Source organism: Heliangelus exortis, chromosome 22 (genome assembly GCF_036169615.1).
Source record: "Heliangelus exortis chromosome 22, bHelExo1.hap1, whole genome shotgun sequence".
NCBI classification, from domain to species: Eukaryota; Metazoa; Chordata; class Aves; order Apodiformes; family Trochilidae; genus Heliangelus; species Heliangelus exortis.
The window spans coordinates 10,491,816-10,504,370 of record NC_092443.1 but is presented as its reverse complement, the minus strand read 5'-3'; the positions used below and the strand labels follow the sequence as shown (position 1 = coordinate 10,504,370).

Sequence of the window (12,555 nt, the reverse complement as noted above, 5' to 3'; positions counted from 1 at the left end):
CTGGAAATGTATTTCTAGGAGTGGATGCTATGGATCAGGTAGTACAGCTGTAATTTGTCAGCTGCAGTAAAGTCAATAGCAGCACTGCAGAACATTCCTTTGGCAGCACGTCCCAACCTGCAGGATTCCTGCAGCTTTTCTGGATTGCTGACATTCATATTCTGCCTCTTTGGAACAGCCTCTGGTGAAAGCTGCTGGGAGTCTCATCCTTGCCCGCTTTCCCTGTTTGTTATCCCTCTGTCTTTTTCTATCTGCTCTACTCAGATCACCATTTCGTCCTCTTCCATCATCCAGAGCTCGTGTGTCCTCTGGCTCATTTTCTGGTCTTCCCAATCTCCATCAGCACCTCCTCTTCTGATGTCCCCTTTTCTTTCTCTGGCCTGCTTTTTAAATGCCCTGGAGTTCTCAGGTAGCAAATTCAAACTCAGAGAGGTGAATAAACCTAGTTTTTCTCCAACCAGGTCTCCCTTCTCCTCTCATCTCTTCCAAAGCACTGAGTGATACACCACACTCCATTACCAACCCCTCATCCCATTATTTTCTGCAGTATTTCTCAATACTGAGAAATACATGAAAGCCAACCTTTGGTTATTTAGACAAAACTGACAAATACCAAAACTAATATCCTCCTTGCAGTAGGATAGGAGCAAAAGACCCCGAAACTCCAGGTCTCCACTTTCAGCAGAAACATGTTGGGATGATTAGCTTGAAAAATGGAACAAGTTATATCCTCTACATGTATCCAAACTATGCAAAATGATGGGCGTGGTAAGGAGCAGAAGAGAAGAAGGCAGCTATTAAATCACCTTACCTGTAGCTCTGACATGTAATTTGTTGTTTTTAATATACTACATAGTTTCTGGAGTTTTATCTGGCACAAAGACTGGAGATTCTCCCTATCATCTTACCTTTGTGGGGGTACAAGGATCCTCTAAATCAGATGCTACAATAACTAAGAATTCCTGTCACCTCTCAGTAGCCCAACTACCTAGACATCTGGAATGCACATAATGATTGAGTGCAGACATTACATCTGATTAGCCATCAAATAACATCTCTCTGATTTTTTTAAAATAAAGTCTAGCAAGTTAACACTTCATGATCCTCCACATGCACTTGAGATGCTGGTTAATCTTCGGGAGTCAAAATGCTCTCCTTTCAAAGTTTTTTTAAATCAGTATCAAAGCTCATTTTGCCAATTCTACCCACAGGCTTTCAACTTCAAAATAAAGAAAGGGTTAATGTATCTTGTTAAAGAAAAGACCCACACCTAAATCCATGCTGACAGCCTACAGGTCCCTTACAAATGGGAAATGCTCTCTACAAGTTAAGAAATGGTCCTGCATGACAGATTTTTGTTGCTATGATCAGTGACATGTGAACTTGACTGACAGTGAACTTCCACTCCTCCCTCTGCTTGCCAGGAAGTTAGCAAGAGCCAGTAAGAGTCACCACCGCACACACACACAAAAAAAATCACACCAATAGATATATTTAGTCATTGTGGTTCAAGGAAAACGATTGCTTGCACTGAAAATAAATCTAGCAATTGTTTCCAGTTTCTGCTTTTTCACTAAGGCACAACCCAGCTGCTTCACATTCCAGTAGACTTCAGCTGTCTTTTTTCTCCACTCCTTGTTCTTTTCCTTCTTACAACTGCTATGAACATCTCAGTCTTGCAGCAGTTATCCCAGGCTATATTTCTGAACACTCCAATTTTGAAGCTATGCAACAGAACACCTGCCAAGCCGGCACTGACTTACCAAAAAATGCTAAATTCTGCTTTGTGCCATTTTGCAGGAAATACTAAATCTTCATCATCTGGTACCTGCATTTGGCCTCTACACAAAACCAGACTGAATTGTGGATGTATTTTAAACAACACAACACACAGACACTGTCAATATCTGAGCAGCATAGAGTAGGAAATGCAATAGATGCTAAAAGCCTAAGTAAGGAAGAATTGGAACTGAATTGCCTTTAAGGTTGTGAAGTGAGTCCTTAGAAGTGTTTAATTTTCAGATTCCAGGATGAGATATTTCATAAAGAATTTTCACATTGTTTGAAAGCCATAAGCAGAGCACTTCTGCTGGTCAACTGCCAGATGTCTAACCGTCACTCACACAAAAGAACATGGTACAGAGGTGAATGCACAGATGAATTGAGAAAGAGTTCTGGCTAGTAACCCACCTAAGTGTATCTTAGGCAAACAGAAACAACAGAAAACTGTATAGTTGTAAAAAATATGCAGGATGATCCACAAGACGATGACAGTTTAAAATGTATCCTCCCCAAAAGTAAGATCCCCAGGAAACTTTTTAGTAATACAAAAACATTTTCAGATGCACAATTCAGAATCGTATAAATTGATGTGGAGGCCTCTGAACAAACATTAAGTTCGTATAAAGTTGAGAATAACCTGGTTGCATCAATTGTTTCTCCTGTTTTGCCATTTTCCTTCAGAACAGAGTTCTCCTGGGATTAGCCCTAGATGTTTATCACACCGATCAGTAAAGGAGAAGATTTCGGAGATGAATTTGCTTATCACGTAAATGCTTATGAGTAAAAGGTGAAGACAGTAGTGTTTTCAGTCTGCTGGGAATAAATGCATCCACTTAAGTCCTCAGCAGCCTAGACATAACTAACTGCACTTCAGGTAGTTAATGCCTGAAGCAATTATCTCAAACAACCTTAGCAGATAGCTATTGAAAAAGCAAGCTGACATGGGGCATGAAAATCCTGCAAGAAATTACAAGATTAAGAGTGAAAGCATCAAGTAGAACAAACCTTCAAATTATGGCACCCTTTGGTTTTAATAAAGGGCATATTTGAATGGACCTACATCATGGAAGGGCTTTAGGTTTTAGACTTGCTGGTGTCTAACAGCTCCCTTCTTCTCCCTGAATGATGCAGAACACTCAACTCCCTGGAGCACATAATCCGTCAGGTAAACAAATACATGAATTAATGTATTGTCATGGTAACAGGGAACTCAAGCAGAATCTGTGACCCTCTCCACTCTTTCTCAGCATCCCTCCTTTAGAAGGACAGGAGAGTAGCTGATATCTCTGATGATTTATTGTTGTTTTTTATTAAGTGCCAACAAGGTGTTTCATTTAGGAACCCAGGGAGCAGATGTATGGAAGATCTCTAAGGATCTAACCCCATAAGGTAACATTTATTTTTCAGCAGCCTGACTACATGAACATGAGAGTCAAACCAAAGCCCAAGCCAATCCAAAGGTTGTCAAGATGAGCTGTTATCCAGCTACAGCCTATTTTATTTACAACATAATGGGTTTTGCATGTATTTGTGTTCCCAAAAGAAAAAACCTCAACAAATTCCAATGTATATTAATATGCAGACCTTAGACCTCGCAGCATTTGTTTCACAACTCTGTATCCTTTTTTTCTGCTCATGTACACATTTTGACAAACACCACCCCACAATGACTGCAGTATTACAGACTGTTTATTTGGTGATGCTATTAACTGAACTGTTTCTGTCAATCAGAGGTTCAAACACTCAGAAACAATGATCAAGACTGTGGTGCACCAAAACAGTTGGCTTCCAGCTCTCCTTTCCTCCCCTTCCCTGTCACTTCTCCTCCAGTTTATATTTGGACTGGATTTAATTTTTTTTTAATACCCTTCTTAAAGAAATGAAAGTACAAGCAGTTGAAAGAGGAGAATTTCCCAGATACAGTTTCTCTTGTTCAGCAAATCATCACTACAATACACACCCACTAGAAGGAATGACTCCACAACCAGGCTTCACCCTTTGCATCTTCAAAACTGCACATTTACAGCACTGACCTGGAGATGGATCCTGCATGATGTCTTGAGTTCTTCAATGGGAGTTCAGTGTGTTGCAAGGCTGGGTCTAAGTTGCACAGAGTATGATTTTTTGGGGGGTATGGTATTTTTGGCCTTTCTGTTCTACTGTTTACAGAACCATGCTGTGTTTGTGTGTGTCTACAGAGTCATCTTCCTGCGTTTGAACTCTTCTGAATGCTGCTTTGCTGGTGTGGAGTTATATTTACAATTCTCTCAGGGTTATTTACTGCACACAAATAAACAAAACATGATCACTTATTTATACATCTGTTATTACTGTCTACAGGGCTAACAGCAGTTACTCAAATCCCAAGCCAACTTCACCTCTAGCATAAACAAGTGGCATTTATTTTAGAGCTGGCATGAGGTCCACATAGACTGCTAACACCTTCCTCACTCAGTCACCCACTTCCCAGACAAACAGTTGCAGTGATGTACCAGTAGGCATTGAAAAGGACACAGCCAGAACCCCAAAGCAAAGCAGAATGTTGCAATTTTATGTAAGAGATCGTGCAACAGCTTAACTGCTGATATTTCTGGAGTAACATTTGTCTCATGATGTGTGATGCACACTTGTTAGACACCAACTTAGCACTAAAGAGCTGGAAAGATGCCTTAAGTACCGCACTGAAAAGCTGCCTGCCAGGCAGCCAGTCTGCTGATTGTTGGAGGCTGCTCCAGAACCCATTATGACAGGAGAACATCTTCATACACAGAGAGTGCAGCACAGAAGCCAGAACAAACCAGGATCCAACGATCAAAACCAGAAAGCACTGTTGCTACCAACTGGACTCCTTTGAAACAAGAACCTTTCCTTAAAGCAGTGGCTGTTGTACTGGGAAGCCTGAATGCTGCACATCCTAACTCGGGCCGCTACACTTATGTTTCCCAGCTGGAAAGTGCCAAGCTATTTCTTACAATTAAAAACAAAAAACAAAAAAAAAAAACAGTATTGATTTTTCTCTGCTAATTAAATGCAACATAATTAAACTAAATAACTTCACTGCTTGATTTGCAAAACACTATTTGAATCTTTAAACAGAATACTCCTGCTAAGCAGAAAAACAGAGGTATTCAACTATCAAAAGTGACAACCGAGAACCAGACACGACTCCAGAAGCACAGAGAGATAATATGATCCGTGCTTGAGCGTTTCCTTCTGAGAGCAGAAGAGATCGCAGCAGCCTCCCCCAGCTCTGCCTCTATTCTAGCACCCCAGGCACTGGGGAGAGCTCTGCAAGAGAGAGGAAAAAATGAGCAAGTTCCCTCTGACATTTGCCCACGGAATCATCTTTTCTGATCTTGCACAAACACCAGAAGAGGAAAGTTGGAGAAGTTGCAATTAATCATTGCAATGTAGGCCCCAAAGCGTTGCAGCGCCCCGGCTTTGCTGATGCTTGGCTGCATGAAAAGGACGGCAGGGGTGTGGGAAAACAAAATATACAAGGAGGGGAGGGAAGGAAAAAGCGGAGAAGACAAAAAGCCTGACCTGCACCGCGCCCGGGAAGCCCAGAAGCAGCCACTGGCAGCGCGGCGGCGCTGGGCAGAGCATCCCCCGCCGCTGCCCCGGGCCCAGCCCCGGCGCGGGCCCCGCTCCACCCTGACAGGACCTTCCCGCCGTTCCGGGGCACCGAAAGCCACCGGGGGCCCTGCCCGCCTCCACCAGCCCCGCCGGGCCGCGCCAGGCCCGCGGCTGCACCTCCGGCAGCTCCGCCGGGCTGCGGCGCTGAGGGGAAGGGCGACCGGCGCTACCGCTCCGGAGGACTTCCCCTCCGGGGCCTCCCGCTGCTCCCGGACCGCTCACCTGCTTTCTCGATCTTGCCAGACATGACGGAACCGAGCTCGGCGCTCAGGCCGGGCCGCGCAGGTAGCGCCGGCTGAGCGGCCGCGGCGCGGGGCTTTGCCAGCCGCCGCTGCCGCCTTCTCCTCGTCCTTCTCCTCTTTCTCCCACCTGGCTGCCTGCCGGCCGGCGGAGATCCGGGAGCAGGCGCTGCGGCGGCCTGCGGGGCTTCAGCGGCGGCGGCGCAGGCAGCGCCCGCCCCCCGCCCGCTCCGCCGGGCAGCGAGGGGAAGAGGCGGCCCGGGGGCTCCCGCCGCACACGCACCGCCCCGGGCCGCAGTGCCGCCTTGCGACCGCGCCGAGGAACTGCAAGCACCGGGTGGGGCGGGCGGCGGGGCGGGCCCAGGGGCAGAACTCCCGCGAACCGCCGGGCGGGCCCACGGGCAGAACCCCAGGGAACTAACGGGCGAGCCCACGGGCAGAACTCCCGCGAACCGCCGGGCGGGCCGGGTGTGGGACAGGCTGAGCCTCGCAGGCCGTGCCCCCTGAGGCTGCAGCGCTAGCAGAGCCGCGGTGTCACGGAGGAAATCCTCGCCCGTGTCTCCCGGAACGTGGCGGGACGCGGGGGTTGTGAAGCCCCGGTAGCGCGGAGGGGATGCTGATCCCCGGAGAGATGCTGCGGGTCCAGCTCCTCTCCCGGGGGATGGGGGGAGCCGAAAGAACGAGGTGGTTTCCCCCCCCCCAGAGTGCAGCGGCTCCGTGGGAAGGTTTGGGAGCCGCAGGGCCCCCCTGCCAAGCGCTGTCCCTCCAGAAACTCCTCAGCTGTGTTTTTCCAAATTTGTTATTACGGCAGAATCTTTCTCTAAGAGAAGTCAGCAACAAGAATGCAGTTAACCAGAGGGTAACGAGGGTGGGATTTGGGCAAACCCCAAAATGCTTTGTAACTTGGGCCAGCGCTGCTGCCACGGAACATCCTCGCAGCATCCTCCCAGCACACCCCAGCGGTGTGGCTGACACAAGCCCAGGGTCACCTCACCGAGTCGGTGGGGGTGGCCCAAGCAACAACAAATGGATCATATTAGCGAGTGATAGTTACTAGGAGCAGTAGTGGGTGATGCTAATGAGACCAGACCCAACTGTGAGTACTCAGAGGAAGCAGACAGATGAAGAAAGAAGCTGCTATTCTTACACCCTCCATTTTCAGACTTGGACAAGGAAGAAGGAGCATGTGTGCAATAATGTGCGATATGAACAAACAGCTACTAAATTGGAAGGTCTTTTCACAGTCTCTGATATAAAAAGCCCCATTCTGCCCATGATGTTTTGCCTTCAGGGGATACTGAAGTGTCTTGTGCTTTCTGCCTTAAGCTGTAACTCACAAGGCTGGGAAAAACCTAATGCTTCTAAGTATGCCATTGAGCCAGGTGGAGGAAAAAAACACCCCAGAGTTGACTGAGCCAGTGTGAGCATGTTGTGGACTGTGCTGGGCCAGGAGAGTGTGAGGAGAGCTGTGAAGAGAGATGTGACTTGTTGAGCTCTTAGAGAGCAACATGAGATCCTGTGGGGATGCATCTTGCTGTAAACTGGGGAGAGGAAAGGGGGGAACAGTAGATAGTTACCTTCAAGAAGCACCCTGCAAAGAGCCAATTTCTCAGGTCCTGGTGCTACCTCAGGAAGACAAGAAAAATATGTTGGGCCTTTGTAGTGATGTGGATACCTGCATTGCTATCAGATGAGAGCACAGTGCTAAAGTTCACCCTGCAGCAAGAGGCATCCAAGGGGAGGCCAAAAACTGAAGCCTCCTTCCCCAGATGTTTCTTTGCTGGGAGAAACTGCCTGACAGCAACACTAAGCAGACAGTCAGTCTTGGTTTGCAAACCCCTCCAACTGAGCCCTGTCCACCTGTGCTGACAGCAGCTAGGGAAGGCCATCAGACATAAAATTCAGCCCCACAGGCTCGTTTCCTCCAGCGAGTCACTGAACTTTACAACTGACCCACTGAACAAGGGAAATTGCACAAGAAATGCCAACAAAATTGCTGAGACGTGCCATTAGAGAAGAGCTCTCCTGCCCTCTAGTGCCTTCCTCTCTACCGGGCGGCTTCTATCCCACCCCAACCTGCCCTCTCCCGCTCTCCTCCGGCTTGTGGGGCCAGGGCTGGGGTGATGCAGGGTCTTTCCCTGCAGAAACGTCAGGAGATAACACATTGACCCTCCAAACACAGCTGTCCAAGTGGGTTTCAGCAGGAGGGAATAACTGGGACTATTCAGGGAAATGCATTTTAGCCAGCATGATGGCTTCGGAACATGACACTGCTGGTAATTGTGCTTAAGACAAAACCTGTAAATAATTTATTCAATGTCTACAAGAATCCCCAAGTGACAGGCACACCAGGGTGACCCTATGTGTCCCTGCTACCACACAGGCTCAGCCCTCAGTGTGGAGAGCTTTGCAGCTGGGAAGAGCTGAAAAAAAAAAAACAAGGCAAAAGGAGAAGATTCTCACCTCTTGTTAAGGGGTGCAACTTCTGTGAGGTCTTTGGTGGTGGGAAAAAAATAGAGGTGGGATGTCAGTATATGGGGGAGGAGAGGAATTATTCAGGGAAGAGTGTGATCACGGGTGACAGGCTCTGGGTGAGAGACTCAGGAGCGATGCAGAAAGGGCAGAGCTGGGAGCTGAAGTAGGCAAAGACAGAGCTCCTGTATCAGTACCCCTGGAAAAAAAAAAAAATTATATATATATATAATATATATATACATGGTGTGGGCTGCACCAACCTTCGTGTGAGGAAAAATGCACAAATGGGAGACCTTGATTTTGGGTATACCCCCAGTTTCACCTCCTCAGTGTTTTGCAGTTTTTTTCGGTGCAAGAGCAACATAATTTTCTCTGCTCCAGCCAGCGGTGGCCCACCCTGGCACATGACTGACGGGACTTGTTTCCTACCAGCTTTTCCCTTAAAAAAAAGGCAAGTTTGGGTGCTGACTCTAGAGGGCAGCATATGCCGGCACATGAGGCTGGGGGGCTGACCCCCTCTCCCGCCTGCAGCTCGAGCCACGCAAACGCTCTGGTGGAAGGAGCAGGGACAAATCCCGGTGCTCCTTATCCCGAGGAAGCAGCCGTGGGGATGTTCGCCAAATGCGCACTTTGTCTTCTGAGCATCTGAGCACAGAGAAGGGGACCGGGAGGCTGGAGGACATCGGTGTGAGGGGGGCTCATCCGCATCAGCATGTGGGACATCCCAACCCTGAAACACTTTGGTCCCTCCCCTGCTTGGTCGGACTTCTGTTTTTTGTTTGTTGGTTTTTTGTTCTCCAGACAAGGAGACCGCGTGGTTTGACCAGTAAAAACCATTATACTTTCAGATCTATTAAACTGACATCTTCAAGTGAAGGTTTTCTGTGTCTGTTTCAGTCACCTGTGAAATAAAATAAATAGAAAAAAACTTTTTTTAGCCTCATGCTGCTGCAAGAGGATGAAGTGATCTGAGGAGAACGGTGAGAAGAACCTCAGGCTCTGAAATTATTAAAAAGAAAACCAGAGAGAGACTAACAATTTTTGATAAGCCACTTGTACATTCAATATAATAAGGAAAGTGAGGGTGGAAGGAGAAGAGGCTACAAAGGTTCTTTCCCTGGCTTAATCTTATCCCTCTACTGGAAAAATGAGCATGTGAATCACCACAAAATCTATATTGGCTAACTACAAAGGGAGATGCTAACAAGCTGTCTGGTGTCCCAAGGTGTTTCTGTCAGCAGTTCCTTAGTGGTCAGATGTTTGGCTGTCCTTTCAACTCCTCATGTGCAGGGATCACATCAATAGCTCATCCTCTTGGGGGTTATTGAAATAGTGGCAGGTAACTCAATACAGATCTTCACTGTGCATGGCTGGATCTCAGCTGCTGACTTAGCTGACCAAACCAAGTGTCCATTCTGCTGTCTCTGAACAGCAAAAGCAGCTCCAAGCAGGGAGTCAGGAGCCTGTCCTGACATATGTGCTGTGGGTTACCTTCTGGCTATGGAGTCTGTGATGCTGAGGGTGTCTTCCTAGGGACACAGACGGTCCCAAGTCCATCCCCATAGGATCGTTTGCACATCAGCAAGTGCCACTCTGCACCCCTGAGGCCATGGACAGGAGCTATTGGATGAAAAAGACAGGCAGACAGAAAGAAAGGGAGAAAGAAAGGAAGGCAGAAGGAAAGAGAGAGAGAGAGAAAGAGAGAGAGAAAGAGGGAAAGGAAAGAAGGGAAGGGAAGGGAAGGGAAGGGAAGGGAAGGGAAGGGAAGGGAAGGGAAGGGAAGGGAAGGGAAGGGAAGGGAAGGGAAGGGAAGGGAAGGGAAGGGAAGGGAAGGGAAGGGAAGGGAAGGGAAGGGAAGGGAAGGGAAGGGAAGGGAAGGGAAGGGAAGGGAAGGGAAGGGAAGGGAAGGGAAGGGAAGGGAAGGGAAGGGAAGGGAAGGGAAAAAAATCGAAATCAATATTCCAAGGTCAAATAGTAAAAACTGTGTTGTGGAAACAGAGGTCACCCAGAGAAAAATATAATCAGATGTGACAGACCAGCTCTCTGATTTCCTCTCTCTGCCAGTCCTGGGTGGGAACACCTCATGCCAAAGCCAAAGTGTCACCTGCCCGTGTTTCCCAAACACCATGGAGTTCATACAGCTGACAGCAGGAGTGTACAGCCTGAAGTTTGGGGGAGACAAAGCTGAGGGAGCTGGGTGAGATGCAGAGGGTCCTGCTTGGAAATAGCAGAGGTCTTGCAGGACAGGAACAAACAGTGTAAGCAAACCAACCGGGGAGCCCAGCATTGAATAAAAGAGGCTGTGTCAGCTCAGGCTGGAGATGTGCCGAACCCCGTAACTTCAGGAGAGCAGAGGATCCAGCCTGGGGAATTACGGCTCTGAGCAGCGGGCGGTACCAACCCCGGGGGGCGTGCGGGAGACAGGGGCTCTGCAGCGCTTCCGGTCCAGGCTTTTCTGTGCCTCAGTTTCCCCTTTCGTAGAAAGGGGAAAGGGGAACATTCCCTTTCACCTTTGCAGTTAGACAAGAGTCTCAGACCCCTCTGTGACATTTGTGAGTGCAGCAGCCAGCCTGGCAGACGGAGGAAAGGAACCAGCTACCCTCACAGAGCCTCCGAGGTCTCTCTCAGAAGGGTGCGGGGTGATGAGCTGCTGTGTCTGATGCAAATCTCTCTTTTGGGTCTTTTGTCCCTGAAGGAGGGATAGGCCCACCCTGACACTGCTTCCATTGTGCCCTACGAGTCTCAGCTTGCAGGAATTTCAGAGAGCATTGTAAATGTGGGGCACGCAGCCCTGATAATGATGCAAACTTCAAACCATTATTTCTCAGCCCTGAGCGCTTCTCTTCATTGTCAAGCCAGTGCTGATGGCTTGTTTAGTGCAGTTTTTTCCTCCTTCCTTTTTTTCTTTTTTTTTTTTCTTTTTATTTTAAACTTGACCTCCTGATTCTGCCTCAGAATTTGTGCTGGTTTGTTTTGTTTTTTGGGTTTTTTTTCCCACAAAGTTAGCAGCAGGGAGATAAACTTCCCATGAAGTCCATTTGCCAACATAGCTTCTTTTAACGTGGAGACAATGGAAGGCAAAAGAATGCTCTGGCTGTATGTGACATCTCCAGCACCATGGTGACAGCGGCAGCTGCTCTCTGTCCCCCTCAAGGGTGACCTTCAGCTCCATGAAAAGCTGATTTCCTTGTCAGCTGTGTGCCTGCCTACCTGGGCTGAGGAGTCCCAGCCCTGGAGCCGGAGCTTCTCAACTGTTTGGCAGTCCCATCTCAGCAATCTCTTCCCCAGCTTCATTATCTTCGTTTGCTTCTTTTGGTTCTCAGTGCTTCCCTGCAGGCTGGAACATTTCAGGATGTCTCTTGTGATCTCAGGGGTGGCTGGATTTATCTGAGCAGGAGCAGCCCCTTCCTCAAAGCCATCACTCTTGGGCAACAGAGGGAGAGGTGACAAACCTGCAAATATTGTGACTTTATAAACTTCGCCCTCAGTGGGAGTCCGCTCTCATCATCCCCATCTTCTCAGCAAAGATAGAGTAGAAATGGAAAGGATCCAAAGAAGTGCAACAAATAGTATCAATAATCCATGAGAAGAGATTAAAAAGACTTATAACTATTTAGTTTAAGAAGAAGAGGGGGTGGGATAGAGGTGAAGATAAGGAGGGCACGACAGAGGCATACAAATTGATGGCTGATGTGGAGAAGGTTCTTGCCAGCATAAATTTGCCCCTGCAGCACCAAAACAAGAGATTTTCAATGCAATTAGATGACAACACCTTTCAAACCAAGAGCAGGGAATACCAACAGGCAGGACTGCTAGACTCCATGCCATCAAGTTTCAGAAGAAAGTGGTGTTTATCAGGCTCAACAACACCAGCAGGCATAAACCAGAACAATTATGATGTTTGCCAGGGTCCAGTTGAATGAGATAAAAAATGTTCCATCCAGAATTTTGTACCTTTCAGGTCCCCAAAATCATCTCTGCTGAAGATGGGACACAGGGGTGCGGAAACAAACCTCTGGGGTTAATTCCTCCACTTCCAACAGCCTCATATTAAATAGCCCTAGCACAAGCCCAGATGGAGAAACAGGAGCTGGATTTCAGCATCTGCCTGGAATATATCCCATCAGCATCCTTGAGAGACCTGGCCGTGAGATGAGTTAAATATATGCGAGGACCTACAAAAAAAAGTAACAGTGAATAATAACCCTTGGCACCTACAGCATGCCCTTCATCCCTGCATCTCAAAGCGAGCACCTGTGACTCTAGTGCCTGCCTGGAGAAACTGAGGCACAACAAAACATGGCCATGTGTACAGCTGCTCTGCTGAGAGCCCACTGACAGCATTCCCTCCCTCGAGCTGCAGGTCCAGTTGGCAGAAAGGTCTGTGAAAGCATTTGGATGCAAGTGCTACAGAAAAAGGAAA

At 47.9% G+C, this 12,555-nt stretch overlaps 1 protein-coding gene across 9 annotated transcripts in view; it reads right to left on the bottom strand.

Moving 5' to 3' along the window:
* The window catches only part of RAPGEF1 (Rap guanine nucleotide exchange factor 1), an 83,804-nt gene extending 77,899 nt beyond the window's left edge, over positions 1 to 5,905 (bottom strand). For 8 of the 9 annotated variants that reach the window (XM_071766610.1, XM_071766615.1, XM_071766618.1 and 5 more), the window contains exon 1: positions 5,641 to 5,905. In XM_071766610.1, the coding sequence (XP_071622711.1) occupies positions 5,641 to 5,665 (25 nt within the window). In that variant the 5' untranslated portion in view covers positions 5,666 to 5,905. Of the gene's footprint in view, positions 1 to 3,815; positions 4,018 to 5,640 lie in introns of those variants that run through there. The other variant, XM_071766612.1, reaches the window with a different exon arrangement.
* Positions 5,906 to 12,555: the final 6,650 nt, after the last annotated feature.